Source organism: Chiloscyllium punctatum, chromosome 46 (assembly GCF_047496795.1).
Source record: "Chiloscyllium punctatum isolate Juve2018m chromosome 46, sChiPun1.3, whole genome shotgun sequence".
In the NCBI taxonomy this organism is placed as follows: Eukaryota; Metazoa; Chordata; class Chondrichthyes; order Orectolobiformes; family Hemiscylliidae; genus Chiloscyllium; species Chiloscyllium punctatum.
In genome coordinates this window covers 51,936,048-51,963,785 of record NC_092784.1, presented here as the reverse complement: position 1 = coordinate 51,963,785, position 27,738 = coordinate 51,936,048, and the positions used below count along the sequence as shown (strand labels likewise).

Here is a 27,738-nt window from a genome sequence, read left to right as displayed (position 1 = left end):
TTTTCAATGGGCAACCGGTGATGTTTCACAATAGCCACTCTTCCCCCACCATCCCAGATCTAGAATGTCTCAAAAGAGGAAGCATCCTCTCTACATGCACCCTTCCAAACACTGCACACTTGCTGGTGTCCTTCTCGGTGATTGAAGTCATAGATTTAGAAGCAGAACTGGTTTAGCTCAGTTGGCTGGCTTGTTGGTTTACAGAGCAGTGTGATGCCAACAGCATGGGTTCGATTCCTGTTACCATGAAGGGCTCTCCTTCTTAACCTCTCCCCTTCCCTGAGATCTGGTGGCCCTCAGGTTAAATCACCACCAGTCACTTCTCTCTATCTAATGAGAGAACAACTCCTATGGTCTGGTAAGAGTGTGGCAACACCACAACAGATTTGGAAGGTGCTGTTGAAGGGTCCTTTTGTGAATTGCTACAGTGCATTGTGTAGATAGTACACCCCAAGCATTGCTGATGATGATGGGGGTGGGGGGGTGGGATGTGAATACTGAAGGGCATGGAAAAGGGGGCATTCCGAAATGGTTAAGAAGGAAGCATTGAGTGGGGGAGTGGGTGAATTTAACTGCATTGGCAGCTTCAGAGAGATAACAAAATGAACACCATCTCCAGGTTAAGGCATGTGTTGTCAGTGATACCCTTTGGCTTCTGTATTTACATCACAAAGCAACCCTTAAACATCAACACCCTTCAGTGTCTCCAACAAGTTGAGTCATCCTTGCATTGTCAAAGCAAAGTCTGACTCACCTGTATGGAGCTGATTTCTCTGTCAACAGTTCCTTTGTAGGCACTGAGAATTATTTAATTCAAGAGTGATTGCAGAGGTCTAAGGCACAGAGGGATCTGGGTGTCCTGGTAAATGAATCACAAAGATTTAGGACGCATTGTTGAGGAAGACAAATGGAATAGTGCGAGGGGACTGTTATACAGAGCATTGGTGAGGCCACGTCTGGAATAATGGGGACAGTTCTGGTCTCCTTATTTCAGAAAGGATGTAAATTTGTTAGGAGCAGTTCGGAGAAGATTCACTCAGTTGATACTTGGGAGAGGAGAGGTTTATCTTAGAAAGAGACTCTAGACAGACAATGTTTGTTTCCATTGTCATTTTGAAGAGGTGATCTTATTGAATCATCTAAGATCCTGAGGGGTGTTGACAGGTTGGATGCTGATCTCCTGGTGGGAGAGACTGGAACCAGGAGAGACTGTTTAAAACTCAGGGATTTAAGGTGATGATGGCATGGGTCTTTTAGCTATGAAAGGGTCAAGATTATTTGGAATACTCTTCCCCGGCTAATTGCAGATGGGGAGGCTGGTGAATACATAAAAGCATCAGCCTATTACAATTAAAAATCAGTCCACCTTCTATTTATTCAGTGTCCTGCCATCCATCACACTGTAGGAGTGAATTGCACAGGTTCATAACCTCTGAGAGAAGTAATTTCTCCTCTTCTCTGATTTAGATCTATGACCTCTTAGCCTAACACTATGACCTCTCAGTATAGATTGCCTCTCATGAGGATCCCCCCCTCTCCATCCACTTTGCCAATCCCCCTTAGCACCTTTAGGTGGCTCAGTGGTTAGCACTGCTGTTTCACGGTGCCAGGGGGCTGGGTTCGATTCCAGCCTCAGACGACTGTCTTCGTGGAATTTACACGTTCACCCCGCGTCTGTGTGGGTTTCCTCCCACAATCCAAAGATGAGCAGGTGAGGGTGGGTTGGTCATGCGAAAGTGCCCATCGTGTCCAAGGATGGACAGGTTAAGTGGATTAACCATGCTGAAATTGTCTCATAATGTGCAGATTGGGGTGGTTAAATGTGGCTAATGTGGGTGCAGGGGTCTTGGTGGGATGCCCTGCAGAGGGTTGGTGCAGACTTGATTGACCAAATGGCCTCTATCTGTACTGTTTCTCATAGAATCTGTCAAACCCCTACAATGTAGAAGCAGGCCACTCAGCCATTGAGTCTACGCCAACACTCTGAAGAGCATCTCACCCAGCCCCCTACCCTATCCCTGTAACCCTACATTTCCCATGGCTAACCCACCCAGCCTGCACATCTTTGGACCAATCATTTGTCTTATATGCCTCAATTAGATGGCACCCTATGCTTCTGTCTAGCAAGTATTGGCCTCAACTGCTCAATCTCTCCTCTTAAGATGAACCTTTCTTTGGTGGAATGAAGCTAGTTAATCTCTGAACTGCCTCGAATGTCATTGAATACTTGCTCTAGTAAGGAGACTTGAGGACAATGAGACAGGGGTGGGGCTGTTGACTCGGACCAAGTGAGCTAAGGATAAGAATAGGGTGCAGAGTGAGCAATAAGGTATGACTAGGAGGAAGAAGAGCTGCAGATTAACATTATTTAATATGCTATTTTGGAAGTCTGACTTAACTGCTGTATTCCGTGTGGTAGTGCAGTGAGGTACTGTTATAGTCATGATTACTTCAGTGACATAACGTGCGAGCTGAAAAGTAACAAAATCCGTCAGATGGATTTCTCCCTGAATTTGGCAGCAGTCCAACATTATGCTGAGATTACAGGAAGTTCGCCTGTTGTGCAATCCTAGAAATAACTCAGCCTCTATATAAAGCAGTGATCTATTAGGGTTATATCCGAAAGCGAGGATACACTCCCAGTTCTTGTAGTACACCCTGTCCCGCTCAATGCCAGTTCTACTCGCGACCCCCTCCCCCCCAACCCTCCCAGTTTGCCTTCGAATTAATAGCGAATCTTCTCCTGCTGTCAATGTGGTAAAGAGACAGCCACAATGCAGTTAGGAAGAGCAGGCCAGGACTTTGAGCTACTGAAGGGGTGGTCAATGTATAGATCTGAGTTAGGATCCATAACTGGGAAGTGGAATTGTGTAGTTGGGGGTGGGATAGGGTGAGGGTGGGGGGGGGGGGGGGGGATGCGGGTGACGAGAGCTAAAGGTTATCATTCCCACACTCCAATGGTTCAATTCCCGCCTGCCTGTGTGGAGTTTGCACATTCTCCCCGTGTCTGTGTTGGTTCCCTCCAGGTGCTCCGGCTTCCTCCCACAGTCCAAAAGATACGCAGGTTAGGGTGGATGGGTCCATGCTGAAACTGTCTCATAACGCGAGGCTTTGGGGGATTAACCGTAGTCAGTATAGGGTGGCAGGGGGCCGGGTCAGGCTGGGATGCCCTTCAGGTGGTTGGTGCCACTTCAATGGTGCAGCTTGGTGATGAGTCTGTGAGGCGGCTCTCCTGACTTGAGCTCCTGTGCCCAAGTTGTTAGCGGCGTTCTGAAGAAGGGTCACTGGACCCAATATGTTAACTCTCTTCACAGATGCTGCCAGACTTGCTGAGTTTCACCAGCAGTTTCTGTCTTGGTTTCAGTCCTGTAGCACCCACCATTTCTTAATTCCTTTCTTGGCTGGGGGGCTCTTTGCGGAGCCGATTGGGACTACGGTGCCCTTATCATCTTCTGACTCATGGCCCAGTGACCATGACAGTTCTATCCTATGTCTGAGGGATTCAGGGGGCTCGCTTCAAGGAACAATTAACTATCAGCTGGTGTTGGAATGACATTAACTGGTGTTGGAATGACATCACAATTAGAGTGGCGGGGTGGCTCAGTGGTTAGCACTGCTGCCTCCCAGCGCCAAGGACCAAGGTTCGATTCCAGCCTCGGGCGACTGTCTGTGTGGAGTTTGCACATTCTCCCCGTGTCTGCGTGGTTGACTCTCGCGTCTAAAGATGTGCAGGTCAGGATGAATTGGCCACGCATAATTACCCAAAGTGCCTAGGGATGTGTAGGTTAGGGAGAATTGGCCACGCTAAATTACCCATTGTGCCCAGGGATGAGCAGGTTAGGGTGAATTAGCCGTGCTAAGTTGCCCATAGTGTCCAGGGATGTCTAGGCTAGGTGGTTGAGCCATGGGAAATGGAGGTTTACAGGTAGGGGTGAGGGGTCTGGGTCGGAAGGTCGGTGTGGGCTGAATGGCCTGCTTCCACACTGCAGGGATTCTACGTATCGGCCAGCCTGGGTAAAGACAATGAATTGACTTTCCAGATGCACATTAATAAAACCCATTTGGCTTTTCTCACAATCGACCAGGTCATTCACACAAGCTCAGATTCATCTTTTCCTTTCATGATGCCAAATCTTTGGGTTTAATTTCCTTTCGCCATGCTTGGAGATTGGTGCCTTTCACCATTGTCTCTCTAACAGAGAGAAAGCCTCTTTGTGAACCACAGCTAATCACTTAAATGAATTCAGAGAATTTACCACCAGATAGCCATGGTGGTATCGAACCTGCGTTCTCTAGATAACTAACCCTTGAATATGTCTAGATTCACAAAGCAAGGAATGGATGGCAAGCTGACTACAAAATAGGAAACAGCATGCAAAGACAGAAATTGCTGGAGAAACTCAACAAGTCTAGCAGCATCTTTGGAGAGAGATTAACATTTCAAACTCAATGGCCCTTCTTCAGAGCCGATGGTTGCTAGGAAAGGGTTGGTGTATATGCTGAAGACAGGGGGTTTAGGAGTGAATTGATAGGCCAAGATGGATCCCAGAGAGAGAGAACGACAGATAAAGAGACGGACGAGTGTGAGCCAGAGAGGAGGAAAAGCTAATTACGGGGACCGTGAACCAGTGAAAATGTGTTGACTGTGCTCAAAGCAGACATGGCCTGGAGTGTTGTGGATGAGGTCGGGGGTAAGGTCGTGGAAGTGGGTGCTCGCGCTCTCAAATGATTGAACTCAACATTGAATCCAGAAGGCTGCAGGGTCCCTGAGAGGAAAGCGAGGTGCTGTTCTTCCAGCTTGTGCTGAGCTTCACTGGAGCACTGCAGCAAACCTGAGACAAGAGATGTCGGCCAGGGAATAAGGGTGGGCTGTCAAAGTGGCAGGCAACTGGAAGCTGGGGGTCCGTTTTGCAGACAGAGGAAGTCAGTGAGACCGAAGAAGGGTAGGAAATTGATATTTCACCTGGATCGGGGCTGGGGCCAATGCGGTTCACCATTGACACCCTCAAGGGTGGTCCTAATGGAGGTAGTCAATGCAGAGGGCAGCTACAGCAAATTACAGACTGGCTTTCGGGTGCCCACCACCCCCCCCAACTGGGGGGCATATTTAGAATGGTGGGCATGGGCAGAAGTTATGTCGGGTGTCCAGACAAACAGGTTCAGCCCCCAGGAGCTCACCCCCACACTGACAGAGAGAAGGCTGAAACCGGAGATCCACATGTCATATTAAAGTAAACAATGAAGGGTCCATTGAGGCTGTGAACAGCTAAATTTGACCTGGTATTATGTTGCCCACACCAGGACAAGGTTGGCAGTGGGGCAGATGGCTGGGTGTCTCATTTCTCAATGCAAAAAGCAGGGCAGAAGCTATTTTGGCTGGGGCTTTGCCCTTTGAAGCACCCTCTGGATGTCCTTCCTCCCTATCTGCTCTTTAAACCCTGTCCCTCCACCCCATTTGCTAAGGGGTTCCAACACATCCCGCCCCAATACATCGGACTTACCTGGGTCCACAGGGGCTTTCATCCAATGACGATGAATGGTGCAACCGGGGCAGTTGGAGCTGAAGAGGTTCCCCACCAAAGGGCAGAAGTTCCACTAATTGCCCCTGCCCGCAGCGGGTTACGCAGCAGGGCAGGATTTTCTACAAACTGCCATCCGATTATCAATTTGCCACCTGTGCCCCATAATAATGTGTCCCACGATAACCTGCCCCCAGGGAAGCGTGCTGCTCCAAGCACAGAGACAGACGGCCTACTCAGATCAGGCTTCCTGCCTCTGCATTTGCAACGCTGTAAACTTAAAACCGTCAAAGACCCTCAAAACTGACCCCAACCGTTCCCAACCAGACTTTCTGAATAACCAAAACCCAGACGGTGTGAACAGCCAATTCTGGACCATCTTGTAACTTAAACAAAAGCCTTAAGTATTTATTAACAAAAGGATAACTTGATCCAAGCCATGTTAAACAAGAAAGTAATCTCACTCACAAACAAAAACATAAATTGCTGCTAAAACTTAGCAGGTCTGACAGCATCTGTGGAGAGAAATCAGCGTTAACATTTTGGGTCGACTGATCCTTCCTCAGAATTCAAAGCAATCTCAAAGATAATCACAATTTAAACCCTTAATTTTTAGCCGCCCTCAGACAGACAAACACAATTAAGGGATAAATTAAGGAATAATAAAACCGGATTACTTCCACAGTTTTCACAATGCTTTGTTCCACGGGAACATATGATCCGAAGAATGTGGTGCTGGAAAAGCACAGCCGGTCGGGCAGCATCTCAGGAGCAGGAGAGTTGACGTTCCGGGCGTAAGCCCTTCATCAGGAATGAAGGGCTCATGCCCAAAATGTTGACTGTCCTGCTCCTCGGATGCTGCCTGACTGGCTGTGCTTTTCCAGCACCAGATCTTCAACTCTGATCTCCAGCATCTGGGGAGTCCCCACTTTCTCCCAGGAACATATGATCACTTCTTAATTGATTTTCTGAAGATATTGGATAGGGACACCATTTCACTTCACTCTGAGGAAGTCAGTGACACCTATAAACGGAGACGCTGATATTGTCTATCCTTTGAGTTTTCAACAGCTGGTAATGGGAGGTGAGATAGGGAGCTTTCAAACCTTCAAGCTGTAGCATCAACAGAGAAGCATCTTCTTTCGGAAAGCCAGTCCAAAACCCCAACTTCAAAACTTTGACTCCCTTGTATTTTAATTTTTAACTTTGTCCACCCCAGTCCAACTCCAGCACCTCCATAACCATTCCCTCTGCTTGACCATCATTTGCCTTCCAGACTTTCTGTCACCATGATTAGAATAGATTCCCTACAGTGTGGAAATAGGCCCTTCAGCCCAACTAGTCCACACCAACCCTCCGAAGAGTAACCCACCCAAACCCATTCCCCATATTTACCCCTGACTATTGCACCTAACACTACGGGCAATTTAGCATGGCCAATTCACCCTGACCTGCTCATCTTTGGACTGTGGGAGAAAACCAGAGCACCCGGAGGAAACCCACGCAGACACGGGGAGAATGTGCAAACTCCACACAGACAATCGCCCGAGGTGGGAATTGAACCCAGGTGCCTGGTGCTGTGAGGCAGCAGTGCTAACCACTGAGCCATCGTGCCACCCCAGTTTCCAGGTACGAGCCCATTAGCAGCCAAACATCTGCTGTCTAGTTAAACATGCTGTTCCCTTGAACCCCACTCCCCCGCCCTTCCCCTGGAGTTGAAGACTCTATGGAATCCTTCCAATAACACCAATGTGCAGTAAACTTCCAGGCCTGTCTTCATGAAGGGCTTTTGCCCGAAACGTCGATGTTCCTGCTCCTCGGATGCTGCCTGACCTGCTGTGCTTTTCCAGCACCACTCTAATCTTCACAAATAAACAACAGCTTCTCTGGGCTTTTTATCCCCCTGTTTTTAACACAAGCTGCTGCTCACAGTCTAGAGGTCACCTTCAGCTCACAGCTGTCCGTTCACAAGTGCAAAACAGAATTGATCAAGGAATAAAATTATAAAAAGTGAGAAACAAAAACCAGCGAGACTTCCAATACAGCAGAATGGATTTGCAGTTGATAATTCGACTTCAATGAGTGTCGATGCATTTTGGTGGAGAGAACAAGGAGACCGGTAACTCCTTGAAGAGTCGGGTGTCTAAAGGAAGTGGAGAAGGCAAGGGAGCTGCAAAATGTACCGAAATATTGCAAATGACATGGGTTGTAAAATAAAGCGTAAAGAAAATCCATTGGATCTCCCTGCAAAGAGGAATACCATTGGCAGAGAAGTTACCGTGAGCTTGATTCTTGGTTAGACCTCATTGGTTAGAAGCATAGAAAATAGGTTCCTGCACCACCAGTCAATGGCTGATCATGCCATTTCAGTATCCCTCTGGAGCTCTCTCTCCATACCTCTAGCTGCAAGGGCCACATCGAACTCCCTCTTGATTATATCTTAACTGCCAGGCCCTAACAACTTCCTGTGGGAGAGAATCCCACAAGTTCACAACTCCCTGAGCGAAGAAATTCTTCCTCATCTCAGTCCTGAATGGCTTACCCTTTATTCTTAAACCGTGACCCTTAGTTCTGGACCTCTCCAACATCAAGAATATTCTTCCCGCATCTAGTCCCATCAGGATTGCATACATTTCTATGAGTTTACCCCCCCCCCCTCCTCATTCTTCTAAATTCCAGCAAATACAAGCCCAGTTGATCCAGTCTTTCTTCATATGTCAGTCTTGCCATCCCGGGAAGCGGTCTGGTGAACCTGCAGAATGGATTTGCAGTTGATAATTCGACTTCAATGAGTGTCGATGCATTTTGGTGGAGAGAACAAGAAGACCGGTAACTCCTTGAAGAGTCGGGTGTCTAAAGGAAGTGGAGAAGGCAAGGGAGCTGCAAAATGTACCGAAATATTGCAAATGACATGAACCTGCGCTGGACTCCCTCAATGACAAGAATGTCCGTCAAGGTGTGGCCTCACCAACGATCTTTCTAACTGCAGCAAGATGTTCAGTTCTATCCTCCATGTTATGAAAAGAACATGGAGTCAGTTTTGAAGGGGCAAGCAATTGATTTATTGGAGTGATGAGTGAGGTGCAGGGTTTGACTCCTGAAGGATTTTAATGTTAGAGATCTTTTACTCTCAAAAGCAAAAGAGTGAGTAAGGGGTGACTGGACAAGGCTCTTTCAGATTATGATTGGATACCCGTGGAGAGGAGGTTACCATTTAAGGGTGAGACTGGAAACTGGGAGGAAGACTTAAACAGAACATAGAACAGTACAGGCCCTTCGGCCCTTGTGCTGGCCTTTTATTCCACTCGAAGGTCAGACCCTTAATTGCACTATCATCCATGTGCAAGTGTCACTTGAATATCGCTAATGTATCTGAGTCTACTGCCACTGCTGGCAGTGCACTCCCGCATCCATCACTCTCTGTAAAGAAAGACATGGTCACCAATAAATCCTATAGGGGTTCCTGGAGAAACCTCTTGTACATGTCTACTCACTTTGGTGGTTGACTCATTGAAAAGGAACCTGGGAAGTGGGGTTAGAGTGGCGGCTAGCGTATTCAGGCTGTCCAGATACAAAGGGCTGACTGGCCACTTTCTGTGCTGAATAATGTTGTGGTTCTGTTCGCCGAGCTGGGAATTTGTCTTGCAAACATTTCGTCCCCTGTCTAGGTGACATCCTCAGTGCTTGGGAGCCTCCTGTGAAGCGCTTCTGTGATGTTTCCTCCGGCATTTATAGTGGCCTGTCTCTGCCGCTTCCGGTTGTCAGTTCGAGCTGTCCGCTGTAGTGGCCGGTATATTGGGTCCAGGTCGATGTGTTGGTTGATAGAGTCTGTGGATGAGTGCCACTACAGTGGACAGCTCGAACTGACAACTGGAAGCGGCAGAGACAGGCCACTATAAATGCCGGAGGAAACAGCACAGAAGCGCTTCACAGGAGGCTCCCAAGCACTGAGGATGTCACCTAGACAGGGGACGAAATGTTTGCAAGACAAATTCCCAGCTCGACGAACAGAACCACAACAACGAGCACCCGAGCTACAAATCTTCTCCCTGACTTTGTGCTGAATAATGTTTACATTCTACTTTCTACGGTTCTTCACCCAGAGAGTTGTTACAGCCTGGAGCTTGACCCCAAGAGGAGTGATTGCGGTGACTACCTCAGAACATTTGACCAGACCGTAAGAAATAGAAGCTGGTGTAGACCATTCAGCCCGTTGGATGTATTCCACCATTCAATAGGCTGATATGACTGTGGCCGGAAGGTGAATTTCCAGCCTGTTTCCCATAACCCTCAACTCCCTTGTCCATCAAATATCTGTCCAACTCAGCCCTGGCTATAGATTACATTACATTACAGTGTGGAAACAGGCCCTTCGGCCCAACAAGTCCACACCAACCTGCCGAAGCACAATCCACCCAGACCCATTCCCTTACATTTACCCCTTCACCTAACACTCTGGGCAATTTAGCATGGCCAATTCACCTAAACTGCACATCTTTGGACTGTGGGAGGAAACCGGAGCACCCGGAGGAAACCCACGCAGACACGGGGAGAACGTGCAAACTCCACACAGTCAGTCGCCTGAGGCGGGAATTGAACCCAGGTCTCTGGTGCTGTGAGGCAGCAGCACTAACCACTTAGCCATCCAAAGAAGATGCCTCTTACTTTGAACCTGCGCCCCCTGCGGCTTCGACATTCCCACATAATCCCAATCATATTCCAGCAGAGATCGACTGGTCCATGATTGACAATGGCATCAACATACACATGGTGTTGAGATCTGTCATATGGCCTTATTGAAAAGTGGGATGGGCTGGAGGGGCCAAATGGCCTACTCCTGCTCCCAGTTTGAATTGGAGGGGCGAGGGGGAAGCATCCTCTCTGCATCCAGCCCCTAAAGCCTCAATCAGATAACCTCTCAGTCTTCTAAACAGCAAAAACTATTTATAATAGTTTGCTGAAAACATGAGGGGGCAAGTCTATTCTGATGGTGTTAGATTAAAAGAGCAGGAGGAGGTCCATGTGAAGCTAATAATATAAATGAGTTGTATTAAAAAGCCTGTTTCTGTGCTGCATAATGTTCCAATACATAATAACCACAGAACAATTGGTGAGATGTTGGAAATATTTCCTGCAGTGAGTCAGGACAGCTAAGGACCAGCTAACTAAGGGGAGTTGGACCGGGCTACATTCTCAGTATTAATTAAGGGGCAGCTCAGTGGCTCAGTGGTTAGCGCTGCTGCCTCATAGTTTCAGGGACCCGGGTTTCACTCCCATGTCGGGCGAGTGTCTGTGTGGAGTTTGCACATTCTCCCCTGTGTCTGTGTGGGTTACCTCCCACAGTCCAAAGATGTGCAAGTTAGGGCGAATTGGCCACGCTAAATTGCTCATGGGGTTCAGAGAAGCGTAGGTTAGATGTATTAGTCAGGGGTTAATGTAGGGAAATGGGTCTGGGTGGGTTTACTCTTTGGAGGACCTGCGTGGACTTGTTGGGCCGAACTGTAGGGATTCTAATCTAATTCTGAGAAGAGGTGCCACAAGCTAGGTTAGTATTCCCTTGTGTACGGAAAGGGTGACCGGGTGGAGACTTTTGAAAGGAGGTTGTTGGATCAGTAAGGGAAGGTAGTCACCATTCCAACAGCAGCACCAGGCTGTTCAGGAGGGAAGCTAAGGGAGGGCGCCTCCTGGTAAAATGTGGTGGATGTCTGTGGCCTGTTACTGCAGGACACAGCCAATGGCAACTCAGCGATTCGGAAATCAAAGCATCTTTTGCCGGTCAAGGTCACAGAGAGGGTGTAGGCCCACGGCACATAGATGGCGTTAGAATGTGGATCAACCGGGCTCTTACCGAATGACGTAGCAGACTCGGGGGGACTGAATGGCCTCTTCTTAGTCCCACGAACCACTCAGCAGCAGGAAATCATCGCGACAGAGGACCCTGCACCACAACCCATTCAGAGTCCATGGGGGGAAGGTTCCGAAGGGAGTGCAAGGGTCACCGCAGATAAATAGGATGGGGTCTGGAACTCACTGCCTGAAAGAGTTACCAAGGTAGAAGTGTGAAGGGTATTTGAAAAGAAATTTGGATCTGCAGTGCCTATAGGGCTGAAAAGTGGCGGGTTAGGCTCTATTCTGGTCAGCTCAGGCCTGATGGGCCAAATGGCCTCCTTTTCACGATAGACCGAATGGCCTCATTCTATGCCATATGCTTCAATGATTCAACATTTAAATTCAAAGCTACTACCTAGACTTGATTAAATGTGTGGAAGGCACTTTTTAGAATTATTAAGTGGCATTGCTCAGTCTGCATTGGCAGAAGGTATTAAATGATATATGCAATAATGTCCTGTATTGTTTCTAAGAGTTGCGTGTTACTAGTGAATGTCCTCAAAGTGCATGACCAATCAGCTGTGCGGGTCAATCTGAGATTTTCAACTGCTGTTGGGTCCTGGTTTATTCTTCCACCCACCCCAAGGCTTTCTGTCTGGAGAGAGGGAGACCCTCACATACTCACTCACAAATACTCACACACACACACACACAGACACACACATACTCTCACACACACACACACACACTTGCATACAAGCTCACACACACACACATACATACAAACTCACACACACGCTCACACTCACATACACACACACTCATACGTACACACATACACAGTCACAAACTCAAACACACACACTTACAAACTCATGCACACACATCCACTCTCATACACACACATGTACACTCACACACACGCACACTCACTTATACACAAACTCATACACACACACTCACATGCACACAAACTCACACACATGCACTCACACACATACATACATGCACTCTCACACTCACACGCACATACATGCACAGAATCACACAATGTGCACATACAGCACTCACACACAAAACACACTCAGTCACACACACACAACAGAAATATAAAAACAAAACACTGATACACAGTCATACATACAACAGGCACACTCCCACATGTACTCACAATCACACAGACTTATACACACACTCACAATCACACACATAGACTTACATCGACACAGTTTCACGCACACACACTCATATGTGCACACACTTTCACTGACACACACATACAATCACACAGGTAGACCTACACACACACATTGATACACATGCACTTACACTGATACAGTTTTTCACACACACACTCACATACACATACTTTCACTGACACACACCCACAAAAACACATATCGTGCAAAAAATGTCACTGTAAATGGAATATCCCAAAAAGGTGAATAGAGAGAGAGGGCGACCCCGCCTCAAAACATTGTTGATGTTATGTTAATTGTGTTATTAAGATTAAGGATTTTAAAAATTGCAGTGGTATTGATTGAACAGGTGCTGTGAGCACATATAAAGAGGGACTGTTGGGGCTCTGGGTTGGTGAAGCAATAGGAAATAGGCATTTTTAATGCTACATTGCAGAAATAGAGTAAATGTCAAGAAAGGCATTTGCATCTAGTTTTATATGTCTGACTTGGAATCCAATTGTCATGCCATTGGGGCCTTACTGCTGCTTCCAACCAATTGGCCCTCTTGACTCCAGAGCCATTCACTTCCCCCCTAAATTGGATGTCAGGCACAATCCCCATCCCTGACCAGTGGTTGGCCGAAGGAGGTGAAAATCACATTGAGTGATTGGTTCCATGTTTCTGACAGACATTTCAGCCCAATGATTGGGTTCAGAGAAAGTCCAGCCCTAAATGAATAAATCCTCTTTAAACTCTCTACTGTTCCATTGGAGGGCATTCTCAGTTGGATTTGAAAGTTTCTGTAATTGAGTAGGAGGTGTCTGTTTTTGTTTCTTTTCTATTTACTTCAATAAGCATAGTTCATGATAATAGTGTGTGTTATCAGCAACGGTATCGTTGCCATAGTCCCCAGCCAACTATTGGGCTGCTCTCTCATTGGAGAGAGGTGACTGGTGCTGGTTTAACCTGAGGGTCAGCATGCCTGTAGCAAGAGGAGATGTTGAGAAGGAGAACCCTTCACAGTGACCTTAGCTGGTGTTGGGAACTGAACACATACTGCTGATGTCACCCTGCACCACAAGGCAACTGACTAAGCTAACCATCCCCACACAATGGCAATGCTATAGAGACTCAGGAATTGCTGGTTCTTTTTAACTCTATCACAGGGGGTTGGCATCACTGACCAGCTCAGCATTCATTGTCCACCTCTAATTGTCCGAGGGAAGGTGGGAGCGAGCCACTTTCTTGAACCACTGCAGTCCACAGGGTTGTAGATACACCCACCGTGCTGTTAGGAGGGAGAGTTCAAATGGAATCCATCCTGTTCCCCTTCCTCCATCCTCAAAGAGCAAGTGTTGATTTATCCCAGAAATCAATGAAGTTCTGCTTCCACGATACAAGACGGGAGAGGTTGATATAGCAGCAAGACTTCTAGTCTAGAGTTTCAGCCTAACTTCCTGATTCAAATCTCACCACAGCAACTAGTGCTGGCTACACTTAGTTAATAAAAATCTAATCTGGTGGCAACCATAAACTTTCAATTGTTGAATTTTGTAACAAAAAAAGCTATTAATTTAGGAAATGGAATCCTCACATTATTTGTGTACTGCATTCTAAATCATGATTGAATACAAGGAATCTAAGAGGCGTTTTAATGAATTAGCAATATACTATAACTATAGTTGAAAATGTGTTGCTGGAAAAGCGCAGCAGGTCAGGCAGCATCCAAGGAACAGGAGAATCAACGTTTTGGGCATCAGCCCTTCGTACCAAGTAACACATGGTGTATTATTTTGTTATAAGTATTTATCCCTTTAAGATGACAAAGTCTAATTTGGGGCAGGTCAGTCAGAGCTCAATTGTAAGTTGGTCAGCGATCTTTCCAGTTTGATAGTTGCTGTCAGTTTCAGATTGTGCACCCAGTACTTCTGCTTGTTGTTTAATTTATGGCTAAGTGTGATGGTGGAAATATCGATACATGGTTATTCAGTGTACAACATGTGGGCGGCAGCTACAATATAACCAATAACTTATTGAGACATTGCTTGCAGTTCATTAGTAGCAATCTCCTCACCATGATCTCAATAAAGATATACATAGCAAAAGACACTGGTGTAATCTAGAACAGCCCAGTGACCTCCACTGACACCATGACCAGTCTGGCTAGCCATCATGTTGAAGGCTTCATCATCGTCTCCAACTTGCCCATCTAGTCAAATATGCAGCAACCCATCTCCCATCTCCCCATGCCTGTCCACCACCTATAAAGCATGAGTCAGGAATGAGGCAGAATATTCCTCACTTGCTTGGATAGGTGCAGCTCTAACAACACTCAAGAAGGTCAACTCCTGAAAGGGCAATTTAACATCTTTTGCAAATCTCCAGCTCCCCTTTCTCAAAGGTGCTCGCAGGGATAAGCAATGAATAAATGATGCAGGCCAAAGTAGCCCGCTTGATCAGTCCTGCTCCCAACATTTGCTCCCTCACCACTGATGCTCAGTAGCAGCAGGGTGAACCAATTACAAGATGCACTACAGAAATTGATCAAGTCTCCTTCAACAACACCTGCCAACCCTACAAATACCTACTAACTGGAATGACAAGAGCCACTCACCATCCAACATGGAATTATATCACTGTTCCTTCACTGTCGTTGGGTCAAAATCCTAGAACTCCCTCCCTAATCGTATTGTGGGCATACCCACCACAACGGTTCAAGGAAGTGACTAACCATCACCCTCTCAAGGACAATTAAATGTGGGCAATAAACAGACTAATTAGTGAGGCCAATGTCCCATGAACAGATTTTTAAAAGCCTCATTTTAATCCCATCTCTACTATTCCAATACTAACAGAGAAAAAGGGCTTTAAAAAATCGGAGCAATTAATATTATTTTCAATCCCGTCTCCATTTTTCCCCTGGGAGTTACATGCTGGAATGTCATGGAGATAAAGCTGCATTTTTTTTGGAAACTCTCGAGACAATCCTGGAAGCGAGGCGACCTTCCTTCCTGGGAGAATTCATAACAAGGTTTCACTCAAGAGAGGAGATGCTTTGGAGAGCAGTGATCTTGAGTGCCTCTGGTTTAATTGCAATAGCCAAATGCAATGCAAAGGGAGCCAATGAGCAGTAACCATGCTGTATGGGATGTGCAGGAGGGCGGAGTTGAGGTTATCAGACCCAGCCATGATCTTATTGCGTGGTGGAGCAGGCTGGAAGGGGCCTCCTCTTGTTCCCAGTTCACATGAGCCGCTTGTTGCTGTCCAAGGTGCTGACGCCGGTCCGTTCCAGCACCACATGCCGTGGCTAACATCCCCTGCGTTTCTGTGGCACCTCGACCCTTCGCTGGCATCTCCCAGAGCCTTCTCAAGTCTATTGGGTCCTTGGTCAGGTCTGACTCCCTCAAGACGGTGGCGTGGGCAAACGTTGGTGGTTCATGTCCACCACCGTCCCACTGAAGCGCCCCCACACGTCTATCAGGACAGGGTCCCCTACCCTCAGGGTTCAAGCCGATGGTGGCGTTCACTGGTAATTGCCATTCCTGGCTTCATGTGGGCCGGGGAAAGGAGGGGCAGGAGTGTGAGAGTGATGGGTTCCTAATGTCCTGTCCTGAAGGGAAACTGAACCTCACAGGCACAAACATTGCAAAGGGACACACGCGTGGGCACATATACACAAGTGTACATAAAAACAGACACACACAATCTCACATACACACACATACGCACACTCTCATGCACACATACACATACTCATACACGCGTAGATACACATTCTAAGACACAGACTTACAAACACACACAGATATACACAAACACTCTCACAAAAACACATAGATACACACATACACACATACACAATCAGATTCTCACACATGCACACACAGGGAGACAAATACATACATAGACACACATACTCGCTCACACACAATCACACTCACTCACACACTCAGCTACATACACATTCACTCACACAGACACAGAAACACACTCACTTACACACACACAGATAGAAACACACACACATACACACACTGACAGACACATACTGACACACACTCCCAAACACAGAAACACAAAGACAGATACACTTACTCACACACAGAGACACAGAAACGCACACACACTGGCAGACACACACTGACACACACTCCCAAACACAGGGATATAGCACACACACACACACACACTCACAGTACTCAAGCACTCCAAGCTCATACACTGCAGGTAAGAAGAGAAATACTGCATCCTCCATAAATCAGTTGGGGTTGGAGGCTGAGGGGAGGGAGGCTGTCGGGGAGGGTACTGAATGTTAAAGACAGGCCCCGTCAGTTCTGCCTCCCTGAAGTGGCAGCCAATCAGACAGCACGCTCCCTCTAACAGATGGGAACATAAAGCGAACAGGAGCACACTGCAGGGCTATTGAAGCTTAAACCTCGGGGGCAGGAGCAAAAGGAAAGCTTGTCCGGACCCTCAGCATCCCAGCCACTAGATTGTTTTTTTTTTATTTTGAGCCTGTGTGTGTGTGTGTGTGTATGCGTGTGTGAGAGAGAGAGAGAGTGAGTGGGTGTGTACGTGTGTCGTGTGCACACACGCGCCTGTGTGCAAGACTTTATGTCCATTGGAAACCAATTGAAGACAGAGGCGAAAATAAGACGTTAACCAACTGCGCTCCTCCTTTACAAATCTTTCTCCCTCCCCAAGAAGATTGAAAGCCACGCCGGACTTAGAAATCGTCGCTCTGCCCGTTAAGAATGGTCACTGTAGGTATTTGTGGTTTTTTTCTCTCTCTCTCTCTATCTATCATTGGCGGTTTGATCTTTCCCTCTCGTTATAGCCATTTCTTTTTGTGCTGTCTTTTGTTCCCTGTAACACAGCTTCCAAGATGTGTGTGTGTGTGTGTGTGTGTGTAAGAAGGCTTTTGTATGTCTTTGCTGATGTAAAATGGCCCCTCTTCCTTCAGAGAAAGCAGGGTGGGTCTCAATTCTCTAAAGACATAGGACACGTAGAGGGCATTCAGGCGATGGTGAACTGTCCCTCCCTCCCCCCCTCCCTCCCCCACCTCCCCCCCCCCCCCACCTCCCCCCACACCCACCCAAAAAAATTGCGAAGTCGCTTTTGTAAATGAGGATGGGGGTGATAGAGATACCTTTTTTTTTTGTTGTTGACGTGTCTCGTTTCAGGTCTTGGAAAGAAGGAATGAATACATTGTGTGTTGGAGGGCGGTGGTTGGAAGGGGAGGGAGATGGTTGTGGATGGCGGGGAGGGGGGGGGGGTGGAGGGGTGGTTGAGGAGGGGTATGGGGAATGATGGTGGAGAAATACCAGCCCTGCATCTTTCCAAATCTCCCCACCCACCCACCTCATACTTAACACCTATGGAGACAATTTCAACTCTCCTGAAGAGACAGGGGATACTGAGGGGGGGGGGGGGGGGTCGAGAGGAGACGGGGTGGGGGTGGGGTGGGGGGGGGCAAGAGATATAAATAGGCAGCATTGCTACAATTTCAAATGCGTTAGAGGGGAAGCCTATTTTTTTAAAAATCCTCTTGAACAGTTGCAAAAGGAGAAAACTGCAAGAATTTCTGCACGGACAATAGGATTTTTTTTCTGTGTGTGTTTGTGAAATGCTACTCTGTTCTTTGCCTTTCCAAAAGAAAGGGCGAATGCCCATCTTATTCGACTGTTCGGGGCTGGGTTCAGAGGTTTAAAAATCTGCCAGTAACGTTTCCCATTCTGGAAAGCCGTAGAATTTAACCCAGACGGAAAGCAGGGGGGTGTAACGACACATACACACACACAAAAAAAGGGGGAATCTATTTTGATTTCAAATCCTCCGGCATTAATCTGACCATTTCTTTGCCGCCCACCTTGTCCCACTCTCCCACCGCGGGAGATTGCCACAGAATCCAATTTTAGCATTCCAGGACATCCTTGAAGGAGGGGGTGCAATTACAATTCTTCCGAAATCCCACAAAAACGAGGGAGAGAGAGATCAGACTGAGGATTGTGATCGCAAATTGAATTGTTGCACTCATTGTGGACATTAAATTCCACACCCCGCGCCCCCCCCCCCCCATCTCGCCAGGTTTATATTTAAATGAGGACTGATTGGATTTGCCCCCCCCCTCCCCCAGAGAACAAATCACAAAGCTCCTGTTCCCTTGTCAGTGAAAATTCTGCTCACTCCGCCCTTTCTTAACCCGTTCACCCCTCCCACTGTGCAATCCCCCCCCCCCCCAACTCTTCCATCCCCCTCCCCAATACACCCCCGCAACCCAATCCCTGTGGAAATGTAATCAGGTTGTCGGAATGCTAAAAAAAAAAGGCAGTTCTGAAGTGGATTTTGCTTTCCAGATGAAAAGCCCTTTAATTGATGCAAAATGTGCTTGCCTTTCCAAGCCAGACTGAGACACAGGAGGGATGTTTCCGACCAAGAGACTCCGTTACCAAATGGTCTACGCTTGGTACAGGGAGACCAAGTGACACGACAATGCCCCCGTAAAACCCCCTGTGGGGTGAGGGAGGGGTTGGCATCAAACGCATGCCTCCATCTCGGGTGGCCCTTTGCCCAGCCGAGATGGACCAAGTCAATCCCATCGTGGACTTGTCAGTCAAACTCCTTTTCCACCCCTCCCACACCATTATTCATCCCACACACACCAACCCCCCCCCCCCCCACACACACCCAATGCAGCCGTACATTTCAACCCCCAAGCCACCACCACCCTAGAATATCCAGCTGGCATCTCACTGCACATTTCCTGTGCCCCTGGTGCCGAGGAGAGGGATTGGAACATCATTGCAAGGCAACAGCGCAGCCATTGTGGGTGGGTGGGTGCGGGGTGTTGTGGGGTGGGAACAAGGGGGGAAGCGGGGAACGACGCCCCCACCCCCCCCCCCCCACCCCCGAGTGCCTCCCCGTCAGAGTCAACTCTACCCCTAGGTCAGCGGCACCTCCCACCTGCCACAATGCCAAAGGGTCAAGGGAGCAAGAATTCTATCTGACCCCACTTTAGAATGAGCGCCTTTAGCAATTCCCTCTCAGAAGATCCAGGGCTCGCTGGAAACTGTGTGTATTTCCGAACGAACGTGGGGGGAATAAAATAGGCCATTCGGCCCTTCAAGAGTCTTCCGCCAGTCGATAAGATCACGGTGGATCAGATTGCGATCTCAACTCCACAATCCTGCATATCCCCCGATAATATTTCACCCCCTTGGCAATCAGTAACCTGTCCGTCTCTGCCTGAAATAGAATTGTTGGTATTCTCTCTCGTTGGATCATTCTGTGCATCGATTCCCACCCAGCTGCTCAGCGTCAGGCAACGGGGTTTTTTTTCCCCTCTCTCTCGCTGTGTTCATTAATTCAGGGATGCTGCTAAACCATGCTAAGGTGACTTGCTTTCCTGTTTTAATTTCATATTTGTTATTTGTTTTTCCTGGTGGGGGAGTGGAGGGATATTGAATTTGATTTCCCGACATCAGGTTAGTCAGAAATTAATTCAGTTGTACGCTGTGGAGCTCCTAATGGAACTCGCTTTGAATAATGACTGACTTGTTGTATATTTACTTATGCCAGATCGATTTGATGGACACTAGGGCTAATTGCAGTGAAACTTATATTTTTTTTTCGGCCCTTAATTATTGATGAAACACCAGGAAATGAATCTGGCTGTCAGTGGGTTTGGGTAGGTGTGGAATCAATGTGAAACTATACCGGATTGAAAAACAAGGCATAGATTCTGTAGTAGGAGTGTCAGGTAAAATCAGAAGCTGCTTTCTGTTAAATTATGCCTTTGTCTCCCGCGGGGGGGGGGGGGGAAGCAGGTTTCAGTGACTGAACCCTCGTCCGGAGTCCACCTCGCACACCACTCTATCGTGCCCACCGCCCCTTCATCTGCACCCCACCCCCTGAACACCCCCACACCCCTCCCTCCTCCCCGACCGCACCCACCCTCTCCCGAACGCAGTGGTTAGCCCCCCCCCCCCCCCATTCTCCCTGTGGCTCTTGGGCCGCGACCTGTTAGCGGCAGGGATTCAGGGAGGGCCTCTCATTCCAGAGCCGGGGTCACTGGCGAGTGTGCACCGGCTCGCTTCAGCGCCATTGGGGTCAGGGGGGCTGTCCCACTCGGGATGACCGTGTCGTGCTTAAACTCAACAGTCTCCTTCCTTCTCCTGCCCCTCCACCAAGACTGAGGCAGCTTACAGCGTGGTCCAGCCCTGACAGCACTCAGGGAGAGAGAAGTGTATAATTTGATGGCAAATCACAGCACCTGCATTACTGCGGGCTTTTATTCAAAGCAAAACGACAATTCTCGAAGCGACAAGAGCTTGTGTCTAACAATGACCTGTGCTCAAGGCTTATGATTGTAATGATTGATGTTGGACCGGTGGTGCAGGTGGCAATGTCTCAATCTCTGGCTTCAGAAGCGGGTTGATGAAATAGTTCTATACATTTTTAAAATTCGAGAACGCCAAACAGAAACAAAAAAACCAGGTTTGGTTGTGAAGAAATTTCGAGAATGTTGGAAATTCCGTTCTGAGGAAGGGAGCCTGGTCACGAAACGTTATCTCTACTTTCTCTCTCTCTCTGTCTGCTGAGCTTTTCCAGCGATTTCTGTTTCTTTTTGTCTCTTGATTGATATCACCCGCAGGTTTTGGATGTAGGAAATTGGGGTGGGGCGGGACGGCGTTCACAAACAAGAAACTCAAGTAATTCCCTGAAGCCGTCACAGAGAATCGTGCGTCTGCAACAAAAACAGAAATGTCTCGAGAAACTCACCAGCATCTGAGAGGAGAGAGAAACAGAAAAAAAATTAACATTTCGAGTCCAGCCGAGTTTCTCCAGCGATTTCTGATCAAAATAATCCCCCCCCCCCCCCGGAATTAATTTCTCTCTAGAATCCAGGGAGAATATATCTATAAATTTGGAATAAATCGCTGATGATTTGTACACTTTTTTTTACAACTTGTCAAAGGGTTTTTGGTGAGTGCGGACAAGTCTTTAACTCCTAACCTCCAACTTTCAGCTGATGGTTCACCCATTTTCTAGCGCCGTTCAAACGGAGTGGTTGCCCTCTCCAAAGGTCTCCCGGATTTCTTCCTGTTTTCCCCCAAAGCCTTAAGAAGAAAAGACCGTTTTTTATTTTGTTAAAGGAAGGCAAAACTCAAAGAACCCGCGGATGCTGCAAATCAGAAAACACAGAAATCGCTGGAAAAGCTCAGCGGGTCTTGGGCAGCGTTTGTGGAGAGAGAAATCAGAGAAAATGTTTCGGGTCGAGTGACCCTTCCTGAGAACTGATGGCTAAAGAAGTCAATGTTCCAGTCCCCAGCCCCATGCCTGGTTCCAAACCAAAAAATAATTCGTTAAGTAAACATTCGCACGCACCGTCTGTAGCCTCGCATTGAGGTGTCAATGTTCAAAAGCTGATTTTGACTTTTCTCTGAATCCGCTCAGTCAATAAGTAGCCCCCCTCCAGAGAGAAAAGAAATACAAAATTTTTGCTGGAAAATTTCACCACCGTTTTCTTAAAAGCATCAAGACACGGTCAGCTAATCTGAAATCATTAATCCGCAACCCACAATAGATTTGCTTTTTGAACACAGCCCACCAGCCGTCGATAGATGAGAAACCCGCCCCCTCCCCACTCGAAAAATGCATTGGATTTGTATCGATGAGTTTCAGGAGCGTTCAGGGGGAGGAGGGGGAGGTGAACTCCGCAGTGCGGAGAGCGAAGGGCGGTGAGCCGCGATTGGCTTTTGTTTTGTTTGGAAGTCCCCGTCTCGTCTCTCCTTCTCCCGGCTTCAGACACCCTGCGCCGACGGCCCGGTTTGTACCCTGAGACTCTCACCCCTTTCCCGTGCTGGCGGGGAGGGAGGGGGAATCCCGAAATAATTGCCCAAATTCAGCCATCCGTCCCTGCCCCACCCACCCATCCCACCTCCCTGTTGGTCAAGGGGGCCATTGTTCTGAGACTGTTTCTCAGGAGTAGCTCACGGGTGGAGGGGGCGGAGAGGGGGTGCAAAAATGTGCTCTTTAATCCAACTATCCCCCTTTATCCAACTGTACTCCCTTTATCCAACCATCCCCTTTATCCAACTATCCCCTTTATCCAACTGTGCTCCCTTTATCCAATCATCCCCTTTATCCAACTATCCCCTTTATCCAACTGTGCTCCCTTTATCGAACCATCCCCTTTATCCAACGATCCACCTTTAGCCAACTGTTCCTCCCCTTTATCCAACTATCCCTTTATCCAACTATCCCTTTATCCAACCATCCCCTTTATCCAACCATCCCCTTTATCCAACGACCCACCTTTAGCCAACTGTTCCTCCCCTTTATCCAACTACCCCCTTTATCCAACAATCTCCCCCTTTGTCTAACTATCCCCCTTTAGCCAATTGTCCAACTGTCCCCTTAACCCAACTGTCTCCCACCTCAATTGTCCTCTCCATCGAAATATCCCCTTTAACAAGTTGACTTCCCCTAAATCCAACTGACTCCCCCATAACCCAAAAGTCCTCTCCAACGAAATGTCCCCTTAATCCAATTGACTCCCGTCCATCGAAATGTCCCCTTTATTCAACAGTGTCCCCCTAATCCAACTGTCCCTCAATCGACGACTCCTTAATCTGTGTCCCCTTAATCCAACTGCCCCCTCCATCAAAATATCCCCTTAATCCAACCCAATCCCCTTAATCCAACTGCCCGAGCGTCCCCTACTTCGAAACTATCCCCTTTGTCCAACTGTGTGTCTCCTTTATCCAACTATGTGTCCCCTTTAACCAAATGCTCTCCCAGGCCTAGAGAGAGCGCACTCGGCGAGCTGTCACCGGGAGCTCCCGGCCGGTGCACTGCAGATGCCCCCACCCCGAGTCTCCGTCTTTGGACTGGGTTTTGATTTGTCCGCTCGAAAAGGCGGAATTTCGGGCGATATTCACTTTCCCCGCGAGGCTGGGCTAATCGGGATGGGTGGCGGGGTGAAAACGCACGCCTTTCTTTAAACAGGCAGCGCGTCAAACACATCAACAACAACAGAATAGAAATGGAGGGACGATCAGTTCCACCAAATTTCTCCCCCTGATTTTTTTTTTGTCCTGGATTGGAACACTACGCCTCTCTCTTACAGGCACAGACACGCGGGGAGGTATGCTTTAAGAGGGAAGGGTGCCCTCAAAGAATTCGGTCCTTTATTGTCCCTGACTGCCAGGGATTGTTTCAGATGCAGGATGTGAGAGAAGGCCAGTGATAATTGAAACCATCGGCGTCTGGTATCAACAAACCCAAAGTCCTGCACACGAGGCGAGTCAAAGGCCAATTGTCAAAGCTCTGATTCATTGTGTACATTTTGCAATTTTTTTTCCTCTCTCTTCCCCCACCCAACAGAGAAGAGAGAGAGAGAAAAAAAGATGCAATGTCTCATTCTGAAACACAAGGTCACTGCTGTTTGAATGCAGAGTATTGGCTCTGGTTTTTTTTTGTGTGTGTCCCCACGCTAGTCTCTCCCTTCCCTGAGGTGCTGGAAGAGTAATATTTGGAGGTGTTTTTTTTGTTTTTTTTAACGCAACCCCTGCCCTTCAAAAGATTCCCAACCAGAATTTGCAGTGTACCGAAAGCACTTCAGGATCCAGCTCCGCGTTACAATGGGCTCTGAGTTATCATTTCTCTGCATTCCAGAGCTGACAGAATGACAGACAAAGGGGGGTGGGCGCTTGCGGCGCAGTGGTAGCGTCCCTATCTCTGAGACAGGAGGCCCGGGTTCAGGCCCAGAGGTACATCATAGCATTTCTGGCCAAGTCGATGGGAAAATATGAACTGCTGGTGGTAAGGAGCTCTTGTGGTAGTGCCCCAATCTGGCATAGGAGGCCAGCGTTCCAAATTCCACATGCTCCAGAGGCATTACATAACATTTCTGAACAGGTTAATGACAAATCATTAATTTGTCACAGTAAAGGGGCTATTGCAGTGCATTGGTAGTGTCCCTATCTCTGAGACAGGAGGCCAGTGTTCCATATTCCACCTGCTCCAGAGGCATATCATAACATTTCTGAACAGGGTGATGAAACAGTAAAATTTAACACAGTAAGGGGCTTTTGCGGCGCATTGGTGGTGACCCTATCTCTGAGGAAGGAGGCCAGTGTCTGCTCCAAAGATATATCATAACATTTCTGAGCAAGATGATGAAAGATATGAGCTGACTCTGCAAGGGGCTATTGCAGTGTGTTGGTAGTGTCCCTATCTCTGAGATAGGAGGCCTGTATATCATACCGTTTCTGAGCAAGCCGGTTAGGTCGTTATGTACAGGGTGCGAAAACAGACATTGAAGGAAAAGTTCAGCAGATCTGGAGAGAGAAAAATCAGAGTTAGCGTTTCAGGTCAAATGACCCTTCCTCAGAGCTGTCCAGGTTGCGTGTGGGTTGACATGACCTTACTCTGACAGAGAATGCAGTTAGCCCTCTCTGCATTGAGCCGATCTTGGAGTTACTTTGTTGAGGGAAAGCGCACTGAGTTTCTCTTCACCTGTCTCCCCACCGACTAGATCAAGAAAATAAAAGCACAGTGCACAATCCTGCCTGGGGGGGGAAGGGGGGGAGGGGAGGGCAGATTGGACGTCTGTGTGTGAGGGGGTGGGGGAAGAGAGAGAAAATAACGCAGTGCTACGCAGATTGCATTCAAATAGAGAAACAGCAGCTCTAAGAATGTAGTAGCATCTGTCTCGGTTCAACGTGACACCAGAATTCGTCATTTTGCACAGATAGTATGGTCCCGAAGAAAGATTACTCAGCTCCTCACACACCCTCGGTTACAATGAGACAATACACACACACACACACACATACACACTCATTCTCACTCTCTTTTCTGAACATGCATTCGTCTTGTTGCTACCGGTTAAGAAAGTCATTTCTGTCAAGTTCAATACCTCAGGCCACTTCGAACCTTCAGGATCCCAGCCCTGGTACTGAAGAGACTCCCAGCCCACCCCACGCCACTCTGTACACAGCCCCTGCCACACTGCAGTCCGTGTGCCCCTGCAGAGAACCAAAGCAGCAGTGTAGCCACTGATAGATTCCCCCAGGCAGCCCTTGACCCCTCTGGTCTCTGACATCTTCTCCGTGTCCTGTATCGGCCTGGGCTCTGAGTTAGAGCGCTCTCTCTCCCTCTCTGAGAGATAATATTCCAATCACTGAATGGCGCCTCACCAATCATTATATTCCCAGACCAGAGGCAGCAATGCTGTAGCAGACTGACCTTCCACCAAGACCAAAATTTAATCCGTCCAAAACTCATGGGGGAAGCCAACAGCACACTAGACTTAACACTGGCTGACTGAAGATTCTATTGTTTTTCCCCTCCGGACAATGATGATGACATTATCAATACTGCAATAGGTGGGGTTGAGATTTAGGTATTGACGGCAATCTGGTGATCTCCCACGTTCCTTGTGTGCCTGGACAATCAGAGAGCAAAAACCCAGTTGTATCTCTTTTGCTAACTCTCTGCTGAGCTCCAAAATGGCTGCATTGTTGTGTCTTGGGAGTCTAATATGGTGCTACAAGTTATGTACACCATTCCGGCAAAGCTATCCATTGTTTAAGGGAAGTCATGTGGCACAGTGGTAGTGGCCCTACCTCAGAGCACGAACGTCTAGGTTCACTAGACGTGTGGCATAGCATCTTTGAAAAGGTTGATTTTTAGATTTAAAAAAATCTAGATTGACTAAGTACTGGGGGGGGGGAGAAAGTACTTCACTCCTTGCCAATGCAACACGATGTGCCTCCACTTTTGTTGTTGCCTATTTCATCGCATCTTCACTTGTGCTGGGCACTGATGAGCTGGTTCCCATTTAAAGCTGAGCGGTGGGTGCACTCCTTCTGGATGGCAGGCTGAGAGAAATACCATGTAGAATCGTGGAGGTGTAGAAACCATCCAAGAAAGATGTGAAATGTGTTAGTGGTCAGAACAGAGCTGTGTCCAGTAGAGTGAGGTTGGTCTAACCGCACCACAACGTTTGTCACTTTCAACAGTCTGAAAATCTCCTTTAAATCTAAGCATTTCCTTTAAACATAGACATTTCCCGCCTGAACAGACACATCAGAGGAGTGTTGTATTTATTTTAAAAAAAGACCTCCTCACCTGTACCACCATCTGCATATCTAACCCTAACAAACAAGGTTGGTGGTGTCATCCATCCTAGCCTACTCAATGATCTGTACTGTGGGGCTTGTAAGAGTAATATAAGTTCTGTCACTGAAAGCAGTTGAAGCCAAAACACTGAATGTTTTTCAGAAGAGGTAGTTCCTAGGGCGAAAGGGACAAAATGGTATGGGGGAGAAAGGGGAAACAAGGGACTGTGATCATATTGAATGGCACAGCAGGTTGGAGGGGCTGAGTGGCCTCCTCCTCCTCCTATTTTCTATCTCTTTGCTAGGGGTTGGTTTCTATTGTATTCAATTTTAATCATCCTGTTCAGATAGGTGATAATACACACCTGGGGCATTGAACCCAGGCCTTCAAGGTCAGAGGTTCCACTGCACCACAAGTGACCCTTTTTCAGTGAGGCAGCTGGAATTAATTCCTATCAGGTCCTAGTAGGCTGCCCGTTTCAAAATTGAACAGCTTATTTTTTTGTAAATAGCTTTCTCCACACCTGCTCTGATATGTCATGACTCATGTCTAGGATGGGTCGAACCTGAACCCAGACCTCTCGACCCAGGGGGAAGGTCAGTACCACTGCGCCCTTTGGTTTGTATTGCATGGTGGGTTTTGGTCATGTTTGAGGTGGTAAAGGTAGTTATCTCTTGTCGGCGGGTATTCCCTCGGTCTAGTGCTATATCCCCTGACTCGCCGTCATGTGTGACGAGCTGTAGGGGATTCGTGCTCCAGAGATTTCGTGAGGGAGTGCCCCTAACAGTGCAGGGGAGCTTTTTAGAACAGAGGAACACAGTGAGATTTTCAGGCTTATTGGACATGCAGTGTCTTCCTTGTCTGATCGTGAGTGTGGCATTGAGTTGCTTGTGAGGTATCAGGGAACAGGTAGTTCTCTGCATAGAAAAACCCCAACCGGTGTTGTGTTAAAACACTTGAGGAACAAAGGGTGCCATCTAATTTGTAAAGTTTAGCAAAGACAAAATGATCGAGTAAATTCACCTTGAAAGTTCACATCCATGATCAAACAAAATGTAAGTGTGTGTTGTTGTAAGGTA

General features: G+C 47.7%; 1 protein-coding gene across 9 annotated transcripts in view; it reads left to right on the top strand.

Annotated features, from left to right (window-relative positions):
• elavl3 (ELAV like neuron-specific RNA binding protein 3) overlaps positions 1–27,738 on the top strand; it is a 289,564-nt gene that overhangs the window by 95,958 nt on the left and 165,868 nt on the right. For 2 of the 9 annotated variants that reach the window (XM_072564232.1, XM_072564230.1), the window contains exon 1: positions 16,930–17,292. The exons of the other annotated variants lie outside the window; for them this stretch is intronic. In XM_072564232.1, the coding sequence (XP_072420333.1) occupies positions 17,284–17,292 (9 nt within the window). In that variant the 5' untranslated portion in view covers positions 16,930–17,283. Of the gene's footprint in view, positions 1–16,929; positions 17,293–27,738 lie in introns of those variants that run through there. 9 annotated transcript variants of the gene reach the window in all.